We start from the raw sequence: 23,567 nt of genomic DNA, 5'->3' as shown, positions 1-23,567 counted from the left end.
GCACAAAAGCAGTCAGAGACAACATGTACTTGAATGGGCATCACTACGTTCCAATAAAACTTTACTTATGGACACTGAAATGTGAATTTCATATAATTTTCACGTGTCACAATATATTCTTCTTTTGAGCTTACTACTCTCCTCTGCTGTTGTGGTAGGCAGGGGCATGAAGCTGTAACCATCTCCTAACCTCTGAGTTTTTCTTTACTTTGGAACATATCCCCATAACCACAGAGAGCCAAGTGCTGATGAGCTTGGGTCCAGGGCAGCAGAGAACCACAAAGTCAGGGTGTCAAGCAACCATGATGGCGTATGCACGTATCGGTGGCTGTGGGTCTATCGCCCTGTGGACCGGGACCAAGCTTCAGCATGCAAGTACTAGGGCAGCGCTTCCGCTGGGCTTAACAGTATTTGGTAATTAAAAAGAAATACCTTAACAATCCATGTGTGGTAAATGTGATACACAGACTGTCCTCTACTTTTATGAACCCACGTTTTGGTACACTACACACTGACATCCCTAAACCAACTTCCTGGTGCTGAATTAGGTCTTTCTGTACATCAACAGGCTAATAATACCTTCCCTCCATCTCCTGGGTAAGATTCTGTAGTTTCCAGCAAGTAATCATCCTCCTCCGAAATCTCCCCATCCCTCATCAACCTGCCCTCCAGGACTGGGAGGGGGGTTTAGACTCGTGGTCCTGCAGGAAGCCTCCTAGCCCCCTCCAGCTCTCCTTCCTGCCCAGGTCCCCTGAGAACTAATGTAGGGCTCAGAGAGGCTGGTCTGGAAGGAACACTGGACCAACCTTTTCCTTTGTGACCTGGATCAAAGCAGTTATGTCTCTCACTTCCAGATACACCGGACACGACATAAGAGTTTTTAAAAACATAAAATGTATTTTTTTGTCCGATTTGGAATTACATGTTTATGCTTGAATAAAATATATCTCATTAATCTTCTTCCCCTTTATCTTCTCTGCCCTCTCTTCTCTTACTCACAAAAGTCTTTTTTTTCTAACAAGAGCTAATGTTGAACACTATATGGCGAAGAAAATGTTAATTATGTAACTAACCTAATGTGACAATGTTTCAAGAAGGAAGGTGTCGTCAGCTGATGCAAAGGCTGCTGGGAAGTAGAGAAAGCTAAGGACAGAGAATGAGCTATGGCTTATGACAACGTGGAAGCCACTGAAAACCTTGTTAAGAGCAGCTTCAGTGGCATGAAGATGGAAGCCAACTGTATCCCCCAAAGGGTGAACGGGTGAATGAGTGAAGAAATGAGGCAGCCTGTGTAGACAACTAATGATGGCTTCTTCACTTAGATATCAGTTTATTTTTTTAATTTTTTAAAAATTTAATTTATTGTTGGCTGCGTTGGGTCTTCGTTGCTGCACGTGGGCTTTCTCTAGTTGTGGCGAGCGGGGGCTACTCTTCGTTGCGGTGCGTGTGCTTCTCCTTGCGGTGGCTTCTCTTGTTGCGGAGCACGGGCTCTAGGCGTGTGGGCTTCAGTAGTTGTGGCGCACGGGCTGAGTTGCTCCGCGGCATGTGGGATCTTCCCGGGCCAGGGATCGAACCGTGTCTCCTGCATTGGCAGGCGGATGCTTATCCACTGCGCCACCAGGGAGGTCCCTAGATGTCTATTTAAATGTCACTTCTTTGGAGTGATCTGAAATAGCCCTCTGGTGACTATCACGTGACTATATGCTATTTCTCTGCAAAACACTTATTTATGATCTGATCGTGTGTTTTTTCTTTCTTTGCTGTTCTCTGCCACCAGGACGCCACACATGCACAGTGATCTTGTCATGTTTTATTTCTCTGTATCCCCAGAACCTAGAAGATTGCTTGGTACCTGTAGGTATTAAACATATGTCGAATGAATGGATATAATTTGGCTGTGGTGGGGGGGGTGGAGAAATAGACTGGAGAAATAGCCCAGTGCTTCTCAAACTTTAATGTGCCTGGGGATCTTGTTAAAATGCAGATTCTAATTGTGTAGGTGTGGGGTGGGAGATTCTACATTTCTAACAAGCTCCCAAGTGAGGCCTGTGCTGCTGGTCCGTGAATCCCATTTCGAGTAGCAAGGCCTCTGGACCACGGTGGTACGTTGCTTAAAATGAACAGGTGGAGAAGAGGAGGTTAATGGTGTGGGAGAGAGGGGTAAACCGCAGGAAGGCAGAGGGGACAGAATCCAGAGAACCAGCAGGGGACTTGGTTTTTTCAAAGGCAAAAGGACACTTTCCTCCTTGTAACAGGAGAAAAGGAGAAGGGGTGAGAAAGGAAGTTCTTGACTGAGGGTGTCTAACTTATCAATGAGGTCATCAGCAGAGAGGGAGGGTGGAGGTGGGCTGTGGGAGTTCTGAGAAATTGTCATTTTCTTTCCAGGCAGCATCCAGTATGCCTTTGAGTTTGGATCATAAATTTAAAGTGAAACATGGCACTTCCCTGGTGGTCCAGCACGTAAGACTCTGCGCTCCTAACGCAGGGGGCCTGGGTTCCATCCCTGGTCGGGGAACTAGATCCCGCATGCATGCCTCAACCAAGAGTCCGCAGGCCGCAACTAAGAGTCCGCATGCCACAACTAAGAAGTCTGCATGTCGCAACTAAGAGTCCGCATGCCACAACTAAGACCTGGCACAGCCAAAATAAATAAATGAATAAATAAATATTTAAAACAATAATAAAGTGAAACTCATCATCTCTATTGTGTCATTTTCCCAACATTAATCCACTTGGGTGCAGGTTGGAGAAGGAGGATGACAGGGTCATCCAGAGCACGTGTGACAGAGGGCAAGAGGAACCAGGGAGTTGAGGGTGTTGGTAAGGGGGCGTGATTTTAATGGTGGACCACGGGAAGTGGGGCACAGGCACGGGGACACTGCAACACTGCTACTCAGTCCCTGCTCTCATAGGGCTCTAGTGGGGAAGACAACATACATATATGTGTATGTATTAAATGTGAATGTACATGTGTATATAACTAGCAGAACTGTCAGTGCCTCACCCATAATTCCTTGAGCCTTACATTGTGCACACCTGGCTGACTTGCAACTGCCAGCATCTGCACCTCTGCCTGAGAGCATTGCAAGCCAGAAGTATCAGGGGGTCAGTGCTGCTGAGAGCATCATTCAACCAGTAACTAACAGGGACTGATGTATAAGTACCCCGGCTCCCACGACCCTCTGGTGGGATAACTGAGGTGTGTGTTCCACGTTGGTTCCCCAGCAGGATGAAGCTTGTTGCCCTTGGTGGTAACTTGCTGGGCAAGATTCTCTTTATGGGCTGCCTTCCCTTCCCTGTCTCACTGCCCTTAATGGATATTTTCTAGGCTCACCTTCTAAATAAATTACTTGCTCTCGAAACCTCACTTCAAAGTCATCTTCTTCTGGGGGAACCCAAACTAAGGTTATATAATTATAAACTGTGATGCATGCCTCGGAGAGAAGTACAGGCTACTGTTTGGGAGGAGAGGGTTATCTGCCCCAGTGTCTAGTGGGAGTAGGGGCATCAGGGAAGTTGATCTAAAGGAGGAGCAAGATGGAAGGAACATGGGGCATTTGAGGGTCTGAAAGCCCACAGTGGCCCCAGCAGGGGACCAGGAACACTAAGTGAAGCCTAAGAGGGCAGACCCTGCAGGATCTTGCTGGATGTGGTAAGGAGTCTGGAATATCTATTCAGAGAACATTGAGAAGCCATTACAGGGGCTAAAGGAGGACAGTGTCAAGATCAGATGTGCTTCTAACAAAAAGTGGAGAAGGACAGGAGAGCGGGACTGGGAGAGATGGAGCCCAGAGCCTCCTGCTACGACTCCAGGCTTTGCATGGAGTTTTGCACGTGGAGGAGTCTCAACAAATGTTTGCTGAAGTGGAAGGTAACTGTTAACTACCTATTTGATTGACCAAAACACCTTACTTCCTGGCCAAAATGAATAATGGTTTCTCTTAATTAATGATGCTCTTTTGTTCAGGGCTGCTTCACTTAACTTTATCAGGCTTTTCTCTTTGGGGAAGGATCAAAAAGATAACTTCCTTTTACTTTTTCTCATTCTCCACTCCTCTCCTTTTTTTGTCCCGTTCTTCTCTCTCCCACCTCCCCCTCTATACTTTGTCTCTCATCTTCCTCCAAATAATCCTATTTAATAAAGTTGATCATTTCAAACAGTCTCCATTTCTATTAACTGTGGCATTTAATTCTTGTCTGTGGCCATCTTAAGGCTCTGCAGATGTAGTCAGTGGAAACAGAATTACACTTTGTGAACACGGTGATTTTAAAGTGGATCTTTAGTCAAATGCCATCAAAATGCAAAAAAGAAAAATATTCCCAAGCACATTCACTCCTTTGTTAATATCTCCATATACACACCCGGCAGGCACGTATATTTTTTATGGGAAAAATTCCATTCCAAAGCTGATTTATACAAAAAATTTCATGTCTGTGTGCATGTTATTTATAATCTGGAATCATGAGACATTGAGCATATTTTCAAGAGATGAAAAAGTAGAGACTCAGTATTCAGAGATAACATACATCTGATCATCAGTGTGGTCTCACATGTGGCCACTGTAAATATATGACCACAGAACACACTAAGAATATAGAATGATATATACCAGTCAGCAAGTTTAGATTTATGGAGCTGCGGAAAGTAACACAAGACAGAGAGAGGTCCAGGAAGGCTAAAACCCAGGTGGTAAATTACTCTCCAAGTGTGTGTTGTAAACAGTCACAATTGTACCCTTCTCCCTCTTCACTCTTTTTATAAATATCTTTAAATCCTTGCTCATCCCGTTCTTCAACCCAGCAATTAAAGAAAAAAGACACCAGTTGTCTGAGATTTCACATAACCTTTCATACCCAATATCTTCATTGTCTTAAAAAAAGAAATCTTCAGTAGTCAGCGAGGGTTATGTTTTGCAATACCCCAGGGTGGAGAAGATCTGTTCACTGGGGTTTCCATTTTCACCCTGATGTCCCCTTTTGGCACATTCACCAGTCACCTCATGCCCCTCACCCTGTGTTCTGGCAGGATTTGAGACATGCAAATTGCAAACTGGTCAATAGCAACTTTGCATATTTTGAATAGAAGAGAACCCCATAGTACCACTCAATCTGTTCACAAGGAAATCTGAGATAATGGGGAATGAGAACAAGGGCAGACCAAGCGTCCTAAGTGTTTTCTTCAAAGTGTTTATTATGCTTATTAAATCTATTGTACAGTGATGAATGAATTTGAATTATTTACATGGTCAGCCTTTGAGACAATAACCTGATTTAATCAGAGGATGCAAATGTATCTTGTCTCTTTGAAATCTAAAAACAGGTTTAAACTAGAAGAAACTTCAGGACTTGTAACTTTCCCCACAAATATGGTTATAAACCTGAAGTTGTCAGGTTAAATGACATATTGTCAGAAATCAAGAGAACGGAATGATGTATTTCTTAGGAAAGTCGATAAACGCCCCTGGGAGAACATGTCCCCTGGACAGCCAACTCTTGGGTGACAAAGTTCTCAAGTAAAAAGTCTTTCAATTGTGTTCGTCTCGAAATATCATGCACCGTCTGACACGAGGGTGTTCATCTGCTAAAATGTCAGTGGAAAGGAAAATGACATGGTAAGAATGGTTGGGTTTTCATTAGATTGTGGGCCTGGTGTCATTTTAGTGAAGGTTTGGACTGGTAAGAATTCTCCAGTTTTACTACTGAAGCTGTAAGAACCCAAGGTTGCTGTCACGTTAAAAGTATTATAATCCAATTAGTTCACAACCTAGGTTTCCATTACGATTTGGAAAACAATTGGAAATTGGTATCCAAGCCTACTCTACTTTGTGTTATTATTATTTTTTTCTTGGACGCTTATAAGGAATGTTTGTGAAAGGTAAAATCTCGTGTGTTTGTAAGGACAGAACAGGCACCCATGGTTCTGAAGGTGGAGTCTTTCTGAGGTAAAGTGAACAGCTTGCATCTTGAATATTTTATAAGATCTAGGTATTAGAACAATGTTTCTGATGCAGGAACACAGCGATCAAGGAACAAAAGGGAGATAGGGCCAAAGAACAGACTGTAATATTTCTTCAAAATATTAAGTGATCCTAAGGCTGAAAACAGGAATGTCTGGTGACTGCAGATTGTTCCTTAAAAGGGCTCTAAAAGCTTAATGATTTATCGATTGGATCTACACTAACGATGTGCCTTTGACTATGCGTGTGTAAATAAGGGGGCTGATTTATGAGGGTACAATCGTATGTTTCAGATATATTTGGTCCAAGTCTACATATTGAAAATAAATGGAAGGATTGAGGTCATTATCTGAATATTTCAGGGGAGGAACACCCAAATGATTTGGAGGAAGGCTAGTACGTTAGGTGAAGAGGGATAAAAAAGAAAGAAAGGAAAGAAAGGAAGGAAGGAAGGAGGGAGGGAAGGAAGGAAGGGAGGAAGTGGGGAAGGAGACTCTAAAGGAGGTTAGGAAAAAAAGAGAAAAACTTGAAAAAACACTTCTGTTAAGAAATATCTCCTGCTTTTCTTACCTTAAAGGAGAAAAAGAGATCCCCAGGTGCCACCAGGGAGCAATGTCTTCCTTAAAAAAAAAAAAAAGAAGAAAAAGGAAAAAAAGAAAAGGAAAAATAAAAAGTTGTCTTGTTAAATCAGCTACACATGGAGTCTGTCTGTGTAAGGAAATCGGCCTTTTCATTACAAATAGGTTTAAAAAGCCCTAGAGAAGAGAGACGTGAACAGAAGCAATATTATCCACTAACAACCTAACTCCCTTTTAGGCCTCAGCTGAGAGAAGATCAGCAGCATCATTGAACAGGGGGTTTGTCTTAAGATAAAGACTCATCTTTATCTCTTTCAGGATATAAAACTTGTATTTAAATCAATTCAGAGAAGCACTTTAGCTCTAAACATTAGAAAGCGGGGAGAGCCTATTTAATAAAACAGCATTATTTCATTTTCAAAGAATGATACTGGCAGTCGCTGTGAGTTTAAATTCTGTATTCTTTTCCTCAATTATAATTATAGATGGGTCTGAAAGGAAGCATGCCTATTACTCTCATATTTATTCTTTTGACAGGTGTTATGGGACTGTAATTTGATGAAATGACTCAAAACGCAGATTCCCATCCAAATATAATTCCTGTCATCAACAAGAGTGGTTTAGGAAAAGTCCGTCTGCAAGCCTTTTCACGGATCTTGAACACCCCTCATATTTTAGCAGCAATCCATACTCAGGAAAATGGGGAGAGCCTGTCTTCAGGGCTTATATCCGAGGTAGCAAAAGCCAAAAGGAAGAGTGGATGTTTAAGGTAAAGAAGGTTGTGAGTGGGACAGCTTTGTTTTTCAACCGGCTGTACTCGGATCAGGGAAAGGGCACCCAGTAGGGTTTCCTCATTAACAGACCCCAAGTCCCGCGCGCGGCCGATAGAGGGCGCTCGGCTCAAGTCGCCCTGCAGGGGCGGTGCTTCGGCGATCCGGGGGCGGTGCTTCGGCGATCCGGGAGCGCAAGTGCACTGGTGGCCGCCGCGTCCGCCGCGTCCGAGGCTGACGTGATCCTGTGGAGGCCGGTGAGCCGCTAGGCGCCGGCGGAGGGCGGGAGCGCGGGCGGGCGCACGGGGGCCTGAGCCACCCGGGGTGGCGGGGACTGACTGGGGATGTGAGGTCTCGGGCGTCCTCGGCCTGGCGCGGCTTGTGGAAGACTCAGTGCCGCTGCCTTTCCCTCCCCGACCCTCTTGCTTCCGGAGAGCCGTGTGCCCCGGAGCGCGGCTCCTGGACGCGCCGCAGGCCTTGCGGGGACGGCTCGGGCGGAGGAGGCCCAGGACGCCGGGGGGTTGGGGGGCGCCACGGGGAGCCCAGGGGTCTGCGGGCGCCGGGCCCGCTGGTGGAATGTTCCTGACGGGCACACGTCTCCGCCGCCGGCCTCAGTTTGCCCATTTTCAAAAGCAGTCGTAGCCCCTGCACGGGCCGAGTGCCCGCAGCACCCCGTGAGCGCGCTTACCTCGAGTCACCTTCACCTTTTGATTTACGCTTCTGCCTAACTGATCAAGTCACTCCGTGGCCGAAACCCCTGAGGCCTTAGGACTAATTTTTCCTTTTGTTTGTTTTTACACAGCATACAATTCACCCACTTCAAGTGCACAATTCAGTGTCTTTTAGTTTAGTCGCAGGACGCAGGCTGCGCTCTCTGCGTCCACGTCCACCCAGCCACACTCTACTCGTCCTTCAGACCTCAGATTTTATGTTCCTTTCTCAAGAAACCTTCTCTGACCCTTGACTGGGTGAGGGACCCCATGAGCCAGTCTCTCAGGGACCTGAATTCCACTTTGTAGTATTCAGTTATAATTGAATACTTGGTTTTTATTATCCTCTGTTATTGTGTAAGTTCTGTGGGGTTAGGGGTTGCCTTGATTTGTTTCCGTAACGCCAGCAGCTAACACTTTATTGGTGCCCAATGACTATTTCAGCACACACGTGCCTTCTGTGTGTCAGACTCTGTACGGTACTAGGGATACAGCCATGGCCAAAATAAGCTTCCTGCTCTCCTGGAGCTTATGTTCCAGTGGGGGAATGAATACAAACAAATAAGTAAATATATATCGTGGTGAAAAATGCCGTGAAGAAAAAAAAAAGTGCCGTGAAGAAAAGAAGAAGGGACTATAGTGTGGTCAGAGAAGGTCTCTTAAGTGAGACTTGGATACATGGGCGTGTGAGCCACGTGGGTGCCTGGAAGAGTGGTTGGGTATATGTGAGGACAAGCAAGGAGGCCAGAGGGAGGAGGAGCACGAGAGAAAAAGGGTAACCAGGCACGTTCAGCTCAAGGGTCCTTGGAGACAAGCCCTGGGTGTGTGTAGAAAGAGCTTGAGTTAGGAAGGGAGAAGCCCAGCTGTGGCTCTTAGCTGGTTCTTCTGTGTGACCTTGAGCCTCAGTTTTCTTCCTCTGTAAAGTGGGAGTAACAGGATTGGAGCTTAAGTAGGCCCTTTGAATTACCCAGCCCCAGTATCTGACACCTGGTAGCTGTACAATACATCAGTTCCTGTCTTTGGCCCTCAAGAAGAGTGTGTTGTGGCCTGTGTGGGCAAGGCCATTGGCACAAAGCAGTCTAATATCACTAGATTCAGTTGAGGTTGCTGGTTGCTCTACTTTGCAACCAGCATGTTTGCTTTTGGATGATGTTTCTGGTTTGCTTTGGCTGGAATAGCTCACCAGGTTCACTTCAAACTGTCAAGGCCCAGGGTGGTTTGGGCTGACAAATGTGATGTTCAGGATCCTTTGAGACAACAGGTGTGGTAGAAAGAGCTGAGGATTCAGAGCCAAAGGATCTGAGTTTGAGACCTGCCTCTGCCACCTGCTGGCTTTGTGACTTCAGGACAGTCCCCTTCTTCCTGGCTTTAGTTCCTCTTTGGTAAGTGGGAATCCATCAGCACACATTTATTGAGCCTCTGTTATGTACTGGGCACTGTTGACTATGGAAGGGTGACTAATATAGTCTCTGTCTTCCAGAAGCTGACAAACAGCAAGGAACACAGGTAGCCAGGTAGAGTAGGAAAGAGTAAGACGTCCAAGCACCTAACACGTGCCAGCCCCTGGGCTAGGCAGTGTACTGATGTTAGCTTGAGTGATCTTTGCAAACCCCCCATGAGGTACATACGTATTCTGTGGTCCAGTTTACAGAGGAGGAAGCCAAAGGCCAGAGAAGGTGAATTTAATGAGAGAAGTTGGAACCAGACTTCAGAGGGCTTTGGATAAAGAACATTCCACAGAGGTTTTGGAGAAGGGTGTGTTTTTTAGGACGTGTCCTTGGGTGGCACTGTGAGGGCTGGACTGGAAAGAGAGAGGCTGATAAGGAGGCATTGTTACAAAGCTGGGAACCGAAATAGTGTCCATGGGGCTGGATCTTGAGAGCCTTGACCATGTGGGAGAGAGACTGGAGGAGCGAGGATTGTTCCCCGTTTCTGGCTTAGGAGAACATGCGTTCACGCTGGAGCCCCGGAGTTGGGGGGAGCAGAACCATTCTGTTCCTATATTGCGACTTGACCCATCCAGAAGAATAATTGCATATTTAAACAATGTCCTGTGCAGGCTTAATTTAGCTTTATCAGTGCTCAGTGGGGCATAATTTCTGGTTATTTTCAGTAGTTCCATTCTTTTCTTTTTTAATGTATGACTTTTTTTTTTTTTCATTTATTTTTATGTGCCCTATGTCAGGGCACAGGTTAGGGAAAGACAGTGGGATTAAATGAGGCTGAAGGCCTGTTTCTCAGCATCTGTAGTGGTGATACCATTTGGCTCCCAGGAAATTCCCTTTGTGACTTTATTTTCACTCTTTTCCTTTATTCTGTCACATTCTCCTTGGGTTTCCTAAGAGCTTTTTTTTTTTAGTATTTCTCTAGTTGCCCCTTTTCTTTGTGTAATTGACATTAGTCTTGGGACTTGTTTTTTCATCTGTATGCAGGGGGAAGCCATAGATGAGGTCCTTGGGTTTCTGAAAAGCATGGAACAAGGGTTTATGGAGAAGGTTGAAAACCAAGAACTGGATATAGTACAGTCAGGTGCTTTCATGAATGCTTGGACCTGGTCCTGAACGAGCCCTGGGGAGAGTTCTCAGTGGGGTCCTTAGCCCTGATCTGGGCAGCATTTGCGAGTGGCTCAGATATAGACATAGGTAGTGTTAGAAGCAGGTAAGGGCATGGGCTTTTGAATAAAATAGGCCTAGGTTTGATTCCTTATCTGACCATGTACTAGCTGTGTGGCCTCTGGCAAGTTACTTAACCTCTCAAGAGTTGCAGTTTCCTCATCTGTAAAATGGGGCTAATGATACCTACTCCATAAGATTGTTGTGAGGATACTTGAGATAACACATGTAAAGCTGTCAACATCTCCCTGACATATGCTAATCACTCCCTGAATGGTAGGTAGTAAGACATGCCATCAGCTCTGCAGAGGCCAGGGGTAGGAGAGCCATGTAACACATCAGGCTGTTCATCTCTGTGGTCCTAGGGCTGAGTCCAGAGTCACACACGGGATAGATGCTCAGAATGGCCTTGCATGGGTGACTGACACAGCTTGCTGGGCTTACTCTCTCTCTTTGTACCGCCTTTGTACCTCGTATGTGATTGTTTCTGTGCTTTTGTTGTGCTGAATTGACTTGGATAACAGACAGGATCAGGTATCCCAGAGATTGTGGCAGATTGTGACTCTGGACTGAACTAATAAAATACAAGATGGGGAAACAGACTTAAGAATAGTTCGTGGAAAAAAGGTTGCTTTGAGCCGAATGCCAGGGCCATGTGAGGGCCAGAGCAGAGAATGCAGTCTGGGCTGCATTCCTTGGATTCCCAAGTAAAGGAGGTGGCATTGCCATGTGAGCGCCAGTGCCCACGGAGCCGGTCAGAACACAAGCAAACCATGGTTTTTCCCTCTGGGCAATATGTTTAAGAGTGAGATGGATAATGAAGGGATGTGTGTGTGTCCAGAAAGAGGAGGGCGGTGAGATGGGGAAGCATTGGGGGTTACGGAACCTTCAGGATGCTTATCTCGGAAAAGATATGACTGGGGGGCTGGGATGAGTGACTTTGAATAATGACAGACTGGACTTGGTGGTAGGTTAGGGAGACTTTAGCCCCAAAGGGCAGAGCTCAGAACAGCGAGTAGAATTTTACAGGGCAGATCTTAGCTCAGAAGCGAAAGGACTTTCAGCGCCCTGCCTAGAGGGAACGCTTTGAGGGAGAAAAGGTGGGTGACTCCCTGCCAATGAGAAGAGATTCTTTGACACCGAGTGGGAGAAGGTCACTTTCAGCTCTTTGGCATCCTGCTTTTGAAAGGTGGCCTACTTTGCCCTGTTTCTATTCATTCAGGTTAACACCTTTTCCTGAGAGCCTGCTACTTCGGTGGCCGCAGGATGAGTAACCAGAACTCAGTTCTGATTTGGGAAAAAGCTAAATAAGTTTCACGTGATCTGTAGTTTGATTTAAAAGTAAAAAAAAGATGTATTTTTTTTTCTCCCGGATGTATAGAGAGCTAACTGAATCAATGAAATGCACAAACCTCTTCTGACCTCAGTCTGCACCAGAGGCTTCCTTTAGCAGACCATTCCTATTTCGGGTAGAAGCATTAAAAGGGCATCATAACGTATTGTTTTCCCTTTTGCTGCTCTTCCAGGGGCAGAGAAGGGCCTGGGAGAGGAACCTCATACTCAGTGAGCTGCTGCCATGAACCAGGCGTCTATGTCTCTTATTTAATCCTCACATCAGCCTTGCCATGGTTTGGGGCCCACATGCTTCACTCTTCCACGCAGTCAGTACTCAGGGACAGAAAAGTGGCCTGAAAGTTGTTGGGGAGAGGGAGGATTCAATCTGACACCCCTCTGTTTAGTGGCCACTGTGTGCCAGGCACTGTGGGAGTGACAAAGTGACAGAGGAGACCGAGCCGGGAAGAACGTAGAGTGCGTGGGGATTTGGTTACAGATGGGAGAGAGGTTGGTGGTAGATTGGGGAAAGTCTTCAACACCCCACCCCTCCATCACCATGCATACATACTAATGGCCCTAGAGTTTGTTCTGTGGGTGCCATTAAAGGATGTCAAGCGAGGGGCTCACAGATGAGATTTTTGTTTTTAGAGGCTCATTCTGGCTGAGCATAGGGAGGGATTGAAGAGTCGACGTTTCAGAAGGGTGTTGGATTAATCCTGGAGAGAGTCTCTGAGAGCCTAACGGGTCCTTGGAAAAGGAGGGGCCCCCTTTCCTTCAAGAACTCAGGGAGGTTGGAGCACTGGAGCTGGAGCCGGAGCCCACATCCCAGCTCCACCACTCCCTGGTTGTGTATCCGTGGGCATGTCAGCCCACTTTTCAGCCTCTGTTCCCACATCTGCAAAGTGGGGATTATAATGCTTTTTGTCAGAGGGTAGTTGTAAAACTGCACCATGCCTAACGCATCAGTCGGCTCTCAGGCAAGGCTGAATTTCATGGTGGTGGGGAGCCGAGGATATTCTTATCTGATGGCCTCTCCAGACTGAGTGAGGTAGGAGGCGTCAGTGGCCTGCGGGAGTTCCTGCTGGTGAGCTGGAGGGAGGCTGAGGAGACTGGAAGAGGCCTGGAGTATTTGGGTGGGAAAGGGAGGGTGTTTCTGCCAGAGGGGATGGCCAGGAGTACCGAGGCATGGAGGACCCTGCAGAGGGCAGCGGTCCTCGCTTTATAATGGGCAGGAGCACAGGCTGTCTCGGCCACATTTGGACCTCCAGGTCCTGAAGGCAGGGAGGAGGCTGAGCTGTTGTTTTCTCAAGCTTGGGGGTTGGCTGGATTTTGAGGTTGTTCCGTCAGCAGGCATTGATGGAGGAGTCCACTGTGTGCTAGGACTGTGCTAGGCACTGAGGCGGAGGATCTGACACAGTCCTTGCCCTTGTGGGCTGCTGGGAGAGGTGGACAGGCAAACACAGGGTGATTCCTGCACGTGCAGCAGGCTGTGGACGCACAAATAAAGAAGAGAGTCTAGTTCTGTGTGGGGGTAAGAGGGATAGGAGGAATTAACCAAAAAGAAATTATTGAAAGAGTCTTAAGAGCTCCCAGAACCAAGGGAGAAGCCTAGAGAAGTGTGCAGGAATCTAGACATTTCTGGAAGGCCAGGCAGCAGGACCTTCAAGGACAGTTCAGAGCAGGAAGAAGCTGATCAGGACACACTTCTCAGGGGTCCATAAACTCATTTGCCGGCTCTTTGTCACCATGTTCAGGAACCTATTTCCAGAGGTGGCAGATACTCAAGTGGCCTAGTTTGGGCCTGATGCTCTCCCTGTGGCCGGGAGAGATGCAGCCACTGGCGGCAGTCTCAGCAGGCCACGCTCAATGGGAAGGGGTCATCCCTTAAAAAGAAAATTGGGGGTGAAGGAAGCTGTTAGGAAGAACCACAGAAATGTATTATAGGATGAATAAAAGTCCTTTGGGGGCAGGGGCTAGTGTTCCAGGCAGCACTCACCGCGGGCTGTGGAGCCGCACTTCCCATATGGAAAGCCTGGCTTCTGCTCTCACAGCTGTGTGACCTTGGACAAATTTCCTCCCTTCTTTTTGCCTCCATTTCTTTATATGTAAAAGGAGAGCATAATGGTACCTGTTGTAGAGTTACTGAGAAGATTAAAATTAGTTAATTCTTGTCCATTTTTAGAATAGTGCCTATCACATGATAAGTATTCAGCAAGGCAGTTGTAATAATAACTGTAAATGATGACGATGATGATGATGATTGTTATTATCATTAAAGGAACTATAGGTGGTTTTTGTCAGTGTGCCTGGCAGGTAGAAGAGTGAGGAGGGATGAATCTGGGCAGATAAAGATGCCTTAGGAATTGGCATCAGCCTAAAGAGCTTAAGACTTTATTCACTAGGTGATGGAAAGCCATGTGTGATGGTTAAGTTTATGGGTCAACTTGACTGGGTCATGGGGTGCCCAGATATTTGGCCAAACATTATTCTGGGTGTGTCTGTGAAGGTGTTTTTGGATAAGATTAACATTTAAATCAGGAGACTGAATAAAGTAAATTGCCCTCCCTCACGTGGGTGGACCTCATCCAAGCACTGGAAAGCCTGAGTAGACTGGCCTTTCCCTACCGAGAGAGAAGTCTCCTGCCTGACGCGGCCTTCGTACTGAGACATTGGCTCTTCCTGGTTCTGCAGCAGCTTCTGGCCTTCTGAATCAAACTGGGATATCAGGTCTGCAGATTTTGAACTTTCCAGCCTCAACAGTCATGTGAGCCAGTCTCTTATAATCTCTTTCTTTCTCTCTCTCTCTGTATATATATATGATTGGTTCTACCTCTCTGGAGAACCTTAATACATCTGTTATATGCCAAGCATTCTGTCACGGTGCTGAGACTATAGCAGGCAAACATGACACAGGCTGTCGTGTGCCATCAGAGCTCAGTTTGCCTGGACTCAGTAGCCAGTGTTGGGTGATGTGATGCGGGGTGGTGGGCAGGGGCCAGAGCAAGAGGGGGTCTTGGAGGCCATAGAAAGCAGTATGGATTTTATTCTGTAGACCAGTGCTTTTCCAAAGTTCAATACCACTTTCATGATTCTTGGCATATCCAGATTTCAACTGCATTCTTACTTGCTTGATACATTTTTAAAAATCACTTTTCTGCCCATTCATTTTTTAAACTGTTGTAAGCCATAATACCTATGAGATTATGGAATTTTTTTTCTCATTGCACATGAAAATAAATATAAAAGCATGACAATAAAAAGATGTTGGTCCATACACTGCTTAAAATATTTTCATCTTTGTCCCACATTTTGGGAAAAGTTGTCATGAGTGATAGGGATGGGATGGACATCAGGGGTTTTAGGCAGGAACGTGACATGCTGAGATTTATGTTTTGGAAAGATTCACTCTGGCTGTTGAGTGGAGAGTAGATTGTCAGACAATAGATTGCTGTGAACTCTTGCAGGTGTCTGCCTGAGTTGTGATAAGAGTCTGAACCGAGGATGTGCAGTGGAAATAAAGAGGAGGGGACAGATTTGAGGGGCGTCCAGAGGTAGAATTTGATAGGACTTAGAGACCAGTGGCATGGGGATTGAGGAGGAGGCAGGTTGTCTCTGTGATGGCTTTGGTTTGGTTGCCTGGGAAGACAGAGGTGTCTTTACAGAGGCAGGGAGCTCAGGTGGGGAGGCTAAGGTCGAATCCAAAGAGCAGGCTATGCAAAGCAAGGGTTCCCAGGGCTACGGGGTTTGGCTACAGATTTAGCAATGATGCTGTGAGGTTCATTGTGCCTTAATAGCAAACCCATGCTTTAAATTAAATTAAAACATTTTTAGTTTAACTCGTCTGAGTGGACCCACACAGGCATTCTCTTCTAGTTATTACTGAGAATGACTAAGTATTATAATTGAGCTGAAAATAATCTCCCGCCCATACTTGCTGGGTTGGTTTCTAAGTATTGCTTGGGTTTTTAAGTAATGTAACAAAGTTGTGTTCTTTCCAAGTGTTAATTTTAAAGACTGCAGATGGTAACCATCTGTTACACGACTAGCATTTTACAATATTTGATTAGCACTTTATATAGTTTGGGAAAGCCTGCCAGCGGAGTCTGCCCATCAGTCTTCGGTGCTGTGTCCTCTGTGGTGGCCCTTGAGGGTCTCTGTCCCCATGATATGTGGCTCCCCTCTGTTTGTTGTGCTGAAGTGTGACTAGTCGGACGGGCAGGTTGATATACGTGGCAAGAGAACCTTGAAGAGCCCTGCCCTGTTTGCACTCTTCCTTAGAGCTGGAACCATCAGAGCTCATTGGCGAAGCAGAATTTGGGAGGGCTAGATCTGTCCATCAGTTAGGACTCTTTTGGTTGCAAGTGACAAAACAACAAACCCAAACCTGTGGTTTGTTGGGACCCTAGGCAAATCTGGGACTGCCTTCAGGTGCATGGTTTGGGGGCTCAGGTGACTTCTTTAGACTTGGTTTCAATCAGGGTCTCAGCTCTGCCGTCTGCTCTGTGGCTTCAATCTCAGGCTTCAAGAGGAGGCAAGATGGCTTCCCTGAGGGTGAAGTCCTCTCAGCATCAAGTCTAGAGGGAAAGGATGAAGCCTTTCCACTCACTCCTGCAGAGGTGTTGAGGTTTGCTCTGATTGGACCAGTTTGTCATGTGCCCATCTGTGAGCTAGTCCTCGTGACCATGTGGATAAAGGGCTCTGATTGGTCAGGCCTGGAGTGGAGCCCCACCCAGACCTTGTGGGCTGAGACCTGGAGGGGTGGATTTCCAGTGGCTCATCCTAGGATGTTACCAGGTTGGAGGATTGGGGGGGGCAGGCGACCACCTGCCCACCCCAGTGTCAGAATGAAAGGCCATAGTACCAGGAGCAATGGGCAAATTTAAACTGTGGAGACAGACATTTATTGTTGCCAGGAAGATCATATGCTGGAAATGGAATGAAGGAGCCTCTGAAACTAGCTCCTTAGTAAGTTTCCTTTCCTAATTTGAGATAGATTAGTATTTAGATTTAGTATTCTGGTTCTCTTTTTTTTTGAGTGGGTGGGAATTGTCTTCTTTTTATGTTACTTTAAAACTAAGGCCCCTCACTTAATCTTGGTCTGTTAGCATCTCCATTTGGAACACAGTGAGCTTCTCTCTCAGAGAGGGGAAATCTGTGCAGAGGAGATAACAGATTCCATTCAGTCCAGTTCAACAAACAGGGCACGAAGCATTGGGGCCCGGGCCAGGCTCAGTAGGTCTGGCAGCTGATGAATCCCCAGCAGTGTGGGAAGCGCTGTTACAGCTCCAGGAACGTGGCACTGCACCCCCCACCCCCTCCAGGGAGGGACAGTCACGAAGGGCTTCCCAGAGGAAGTGACACTGACCTGGTCCTGGAAGGATGAACACAAGTTCCTCACATGGAGGAGACGGGGAAGGGAGCTCCATGCTGAGGGGGTTGTGTGTGCAAAGGCACAAGAGGTGACCTACTTGCCGGCTGAAAGGGTCTGGGACAAGTTCCTTGTGTCTGACTCTGGGGTGAGCCGAGAAACTGGTTCCAAAACTCATTCTGGCATCACTGTGGGGGCGACTGGGGAGTGACAGGCTTCAGGCAGGGACACCAGGCAAGATGCTGTAGTAGAGGTCCAGGCAGGATCCTGTGGAGCATCTTGTTAAATTGCAGGTTCTGTCCAGTAGGTCTGGGGTGACACTGTGTTTCTAATTAGCTCATGGGTGATGTCGATGCTACTGGTCCAGGACCACACTTTGAGTAGCGAGGCTCAGACCTCTGGGCACTCTCCCCTCTGTTGCCTGAAGTCAGCTGGTTTCTCAGTGACTGTGACGCAGGATCTTCCTGCTCATCTCCCTATTCCTCCTGGCGTGACACCTCCTCATCCACCACCTGAAGCTGGTCTCCAGAAGGAAGACGACAGGATGAGGCTGTGCCTCTCCCCTTTGGTCCTTGCAGGCCTGCTCTGAGCTGAGACTTCTGCAGGGCCGAATGCCCAGCCTGAGCTCCGGGTCTGGGTTCCCTGGGGACCTGGCTGCGCACTGTATCAAATACGTCTGCTTCCCAGAGCGCTGGAAGCTGGGGGCCAGGGCTGAGTATTGGCTTGATGCCTAGAAGTGATGCTCTGTGTTTTCCAGGGACAGAGGTCTTGCAGATGGCCCCGCTACCGGGGGCAGAGCTGGTCCAGAGGCCGCTGCAGCTCTACCGATACCTGCTACGCTGTTGCCGGCAGCTGCCAACCAAGGGCATCCAGGAGCATTATAAGCATGCTGTCAGGCAGGTGGGAGTAGGGTCCACTGGGCTTGGGGTGGGGGGCTTCCTGTAATAGGAGGCCTATCACAGGGTTGGGGGCCAGGGGCAGTGGGCAGGGATGGTTTTTCCGGTGGTGGGGGTAGGGGTGGCAGTTCCCTAAGAGCCACCGGAAAGCAGTGCTGGCCAGCCCAGCTCCTTTCGCTGGTTTCTGTTCCGGAAACAGGATGCACCCAGCACAGCAGCTCTGTGCCAGCGCTTGAATAAGGCAGCTAAACAGATGATTAAAATAGAGTGTGAGACATAACATCATTTTGACAGGCATACCTGACAATAATGCACAACCTGAATTTAATCATGAGAAAACATCAGGTAGACCCAAACGGAGCAACCGTCTACCACACAACCGGCCTGTGCTCATCAAATGTGTCAACGTCCTGAAGCACAAAGGCAGACGACTGCTCTGGTTTAAAGGGGACTAAAGAGATGTAACAACTAAGTGTAAGGAGTGATCCCAGATTGGATCCTGGACCAGAAAAAAGCAATGATTATTAAGGACATTATTGGGGAAATTCATGAAGCTGGAATATGGACTGTAGATTAGATAGTAGTATTATATCAGTGTTCAATTTTCTGAATTTGATTACTGTGGTTATGTAAGAGAATGCCCTTGCTTACACACCCAAAGTATTCAGGGGTTAAGGGCATGATACCTGAAACTTTAAATGCTTCCAAAAATTTTTATACAAACCCATATAGAGAATGATAAAGCAAATGTGGCAAAATAGTAACAGTTGGTGATTCTGGTAGGGAATTCTTTCATAATATTCTTGCAGCTTTTCGGTAGATTAAAAACTATTTCCAAATAAAAAGTTAGAAGCTAAAATTTGTATATAGTATGGAAAGTAAAAAAATAGAAGTAGCAACAGAGGGTTGTGGAAACATGGAGAAGGAGTAGTTAGCTGTCTGAGGGAGTCTGGGAGGACTTCCTGGAGGTGAGCATTTGAGGTGCTCCTAAAGATAAGTAGGAGGACGTGTGGGGTTGAGAGTGACATATCAGAGGGAAGTAACCAGTTCTTTTGAAGGGCCATGAGAGCCACACCAGTGAACCTGAATCTCATGTTGCTTTTCAAAGGCGAACATCTGGTGAAAGCAAACAGCAGCCCTGCATTGCTCTGCTTTGGGCCTGGCTGGATTTTCCAAAGCCACCCTCTCCGCTGCCCCTCCCTTCCCTGCATGGCTTTCCAGCATGGGTCTGGAGAAACTCTGCTCTTCTCTGTGGTGAAGCCATGCAGAGAGCTCAGCCTGGTGAAAGCAGCTTCCTGGGAAGAGCAAACGAAGCAGAGAGATGGACGTTTCCCTTAGGCCTCTGCTACCCGATAACCTTTGGGCCCAGCTTGGTTTGGGGGTAACTTGGGGCCAGTCTTCCTTTTCACGGCTGCCCTGCTGGTAGGAGTACAGGCTGTGTAGTCAGATAGTCCAGGATTCAGATGCTGGTGCCATTGCTTAACGGCAAGTTAGAGTCTCTGAGCCTGTTTCCTCATCTCAGGGTGGGATCATCATAACGGTCTGTGGAGGGGTAAGAGCGATGCTGAGTGTACAGTGCCCACAGTGTGCCTGGCCCACAACTGCAGCTCTGAAGCTGCCAGTCCTGTGATTTTTGCCTAGTCATCTTTCCCTATGCTTAAACCTCCAGAGTTTCCGAGTTCATTCGGATGAAGACAACCCTGAGAGGATCCAGCAGATTATTAAAAGAGCCATTGAAGATGCTGACTGGATCCTGAACAAAGTAAGTGCTCGGCTCCGACTTCCACCTGCGAGTTGGGGTTGAGGGCTGTAATCTCAGTGACCACCAGGGGTCGCCCCTGCCCCACAGTTGAGACCGATCAGCGCTGTGGAGGCCCCCCCACTCCCCTCACCAGCCGCTCCCCTCCTCCAGAAGCCCAGAGGTGATGGCAGATGCCCTTCTGGTTGCGTTTTCTGCCAGGGGGTGCGCATCCTTAATCCCTAAAGGCAAACTTCTGCCTCACGGTGCTGAATAAGCTGAGATGGGGCCACAGGAGGAAGGAAGAGAACCGTCTTCCTGGTAGCAATAGTGCCAAAGCTGGCAGCAGCCTTGTGACAGCTCAGAGAGGAAAGCTGGGTGAGGCAGGGTTACTGAGGAAACATTCGCGTATCTGTTTTGGTAGAGGCAGGAAGGGAGTCAGGAATACAGACAGGCTTGCTGGTCCTTACACTTGGTATTAGAACAGCTTTGAGAGCTGGAGCACACCCCACCACTCTGTCCTTCTGAATCAGATCTCCAAAGGTGGGGTCCAGGATTTGTTTTTTAAACTCAGTGATCGGACTAGTTGGTTTCTGAATGTTGTCTTCTATAACCGGAGATTTTTTTTTCTTCTGAACGAGACTCAGCTTGAAGGGAAGACTGGACACACCACAGTTTTCAACTCCACTGTTCCCAGTGTCTTTCTTACCCTCTCTCCCCAACCCCATCAGCTTCCTTTTCTACTGGAACCAACTAGAGACTTGGCTGTCTGATGCCTGCTGAGCGGGTTCCACTGCCTCTAAGAAGCCCTTGCAGGAGGCGGCTGAGGCCTAGTGACCACAGTTCTTAGGACTTCCCGGGTCCTCCCTCCCCCCGCTGGCTTCCCTCACCCGCTCGTAATGATCTCTCTGTCTTACAGTATAAAAAACAAAACTGAGACTCCAGGACGTAGTGAGTGCAGCTGCCTTGGAGACACTGATATTGAGAGCCCTCACTTCGCCTGGCACTAATCAGCAGCAGCAGTTTTGGAATATCCACTAGCCTCGTTGGCTGGGAGCAGGAAATCAGGGGTAGGAGAAGCTGATATTTGCTCAGACGATCTTCTTGCCATGTTTGTGTCTCCAGTGTCTCCTTTATGTTTGCTTTTCCAGCTGGTTATGATGTGAGATTTGGGGAGAATGTGTTTTCTTACTTTGCACTGAAAGTGATTCATTTATTCTGAACATCATTCTTTGAGACCCAGAGCCGATGTGCCCTCCTAGAGCTGCGTGTTCAGAGGACAGGGCATGGGTTTAAGAACCAGACAGATCTGGATTTGAATCTCAGCTCAGCGGCTTTTCAAGGGTGTTGGCTTCAAGTCCAGTTTCCTCCTTCATTAGGATTAGATAAGATGAAATCAAAGAGCCTGACGTAGGACCTGGTATGCGGTGGGGCCAGTAAACATCCCTCTGAGGAAGCCGTCCTCTGCTGCTCCCACGGTCACACATCTCTCTAGCTCCCTCCACATCAGGTCTTAGTTCCTTGTGGGTTGGTCCCGTCCCTGCCTGTCACCGCAGGCCCCCGAGCCCCGGCAGTTGCACTGTGCCCAGCGGTCCGCCCAGCAGCTGCTCTTCCTGACATCAGCCCAGAGAGGCAGAAACCCTGGTCCTTGCCATCTTGGGGTTTATTGTGTCCCAGAGTGGCGAAACAAAGAACGCCAGAGCAGCTGCAGTAGACGCCGGCGCATTCAGGCTGTGTGAACCTGTGATCTGTTTTGACCGGCCCTTGCCTACTTTACTCCATCTTAGCAGGAAAGCGGGGAGGAGCAAGCCAGCAGTCATGAGGTTATCGTGAGCCTGAAATCGGTGGAGAATGCAGACCTGGGTCACATCCCAACTGCACACAAGTTACTCTTGGGTGACTTACCTCCTCTCCTTCAGCTTCGGTTTCCCCGTCTGGAGGAATGGAGTAATGACCGTACCTACCTCACGGGGCCACAGTGAGGAGTCATGAGCCCTAATGTACACCAAGTGCTTCACCCAGAACCCGGCCTGGGGAGCCAGGGAGAAGGGAGCTCAGAGAGGTTGAGCCCCTTTTCAAGGTCACAAAACTGCTAAGCCAGGTCTGTGAATGTACCAAATACTATAGATTTAGGAGGGAAAGGAGAGCAGGCGGGAAAGAGGGAAGGAAGGGTGAGAGGGAGGGAGGGAGGAGAGAGGGAGAGCAGCAGGGAATGTCGGGGTAACTGGCCGGAGTGGGCAGAGCAGCCAGAAGATGCAGAGGGAAGCCACACCAGGATGCGAGTGTCCCCCAGGGACTCTCAACCAGAGGATGAGCTAGCGTACATTTGTGTCCTTGCAGTCATGTGACTTAAAGTGACTGAGATACGCCCATGTGCACTCAGTTGATCAGCAGATAATGAAGTAAATACATCAATTTGTGAAAGCTCTGGTGTATGTTGTTCCCTACTGTGTGCTGTCATACTAGATGTTGAGGATTAGAGATAGGCAAACAGAAAGCTGCCTGGGAGGGATCATTCTTCAGAGTCCTAATTCATTAATTGAAATGTCCAATCCTAGGTAAAAATAAAATTTCAAAACTTGAATTAAGGTGGTGGTATCTCCCCTCTTCCAGTTGGGATCTGCTGCAGTGGGAAACCCGCTGTCAGAGAAGGGGGCACGGGTGGGCGGCCGTTGCTAACTTGGGGGTGGGGAGGGAGTGGAGGGGCATGCCAGGCAGAGGGGCAGTTTAAGCAAAGGCTCCAAATAGCACCACTTGCTCAGGAACTCCCACGCTGTTCAGTGTGGTTGAGACACTGTGGATGGAAGAGACAGTTCTACAATCATCTCTTTATGTAATTGTCTCCCACCTGAGAGTGAACCCCTGGAGGGCAGGGACCATGTGCTGGTCAGTGCAAAATGTTCTGGGCCAGCTGTGTGCCTGCTGCGCAGGTGGTGAGCTGTAAGCATTTGTTGAATGGGAGAATGATAATACCAGGCAACCTGATGTCTCTCTTTTGTTAGAGTGTTTATTGCTTTTTAATAATGGGGGAGGCTGGAAGGTGGTGATTATTTCTTGGCCAAGCACTGGTGTGTGTGTGTGTGTGTGTGTGTGTGTGTGTGCTTATCACTGATGCTCAAATAAAGTCTTAATATGATTATGAAAGTAGTTTTGACTTTGAGAATCCCCTGAAAGGATTTCAGGGATTCCCAGGAGTCCATGGACCATACTTGAAAATCACTGTCTCTATATGTACACTGAATAAAGCAGAATACAAAGTAGATTTTTACCTCCCTTCTTGATACCATGCCTTTGTTAATTTGGCCTAAGATTGTATTCATTTTTTAAAGAACCAGTGTCATCTGATTGGTTTGCATTCGGCAGTTAACATGAAAAAAATCTTAGAACACACGATGCTAAGGGAAGCAAAGGACACCTTCATAGGAGAAGTAATGCTTAAGCTCAGTCTTCATAGAGAAAAGAATGTTTTTTCAGGTGAATAAGTGAGGCACGTAGAGCATTGCAGATGGGAAGAGAAGCATGGGCAAATATGTATGGCATGAACAGGTTGGGGTGCTGGGAGAGTGAGGAATTTATTTGCAAGGTACAGGGGTGCCAGAGAAC

The 23,567-nt window shown here is 47.5% G+C and overlaps 1 protein-coding gene across 4 annotated transcripts in view; it reads left to right on the top strand.

The window, feature by feature from the left end:
* The first annotated feature begins 7,505 nt into the window (after window positions 1-7,505).
* Window positions 7,506-23,567, top strand: part of LYRM9 (LYR motif containing 9) — a 78,707-nt gene continuing 62,645 nt past the window's right edge. For 2 of the 4 annotated variants that reach the window (XR_014257666.1, XR_014257667.1), the window contains exons 1-3: window positions 7,938-18,230; window positions 19,896-19,988; window positions 20,884-21,034. Coding sequence is in view for 2 of the 4 variants with exons in the window: in XM_082442313.1 (XP_082298439.1) it covers window positions 18,057-18,230; window positions 19,896-19,988; window positions 20,884-20,901 (285 nt within the window). In the remaining 2 variants the exon portion in view is untranslated. Of the gene's footprint in view, window positions 7,563-7,937; window positions 18,231-19,895; window positions 19,989-20,883; window positions 22,549-23,567 lie in introns of those variants that run through there. The other 2 variants (XM_082442314.1, XM_082442313.1) reach the window with 2 other exon arrangements.

Source organism: Balaenoptera physalus, assembly GCF_965194825.1.
Source record: "Balaenoptera physalus genome assembly, chromosome: 20".
Lineage (NCBI taxonomy): Eukaryota > Metazoa > Chordata > Mammalia > Artiodactyla > Balaenopteridae > Balaenoptera > Balaenoptera physalus.
The sequence above is the reverse complement of the archived record's forward strand: the minus strand, read 5'-3'. Positions and strand labels throughout refer to the sequence as shown.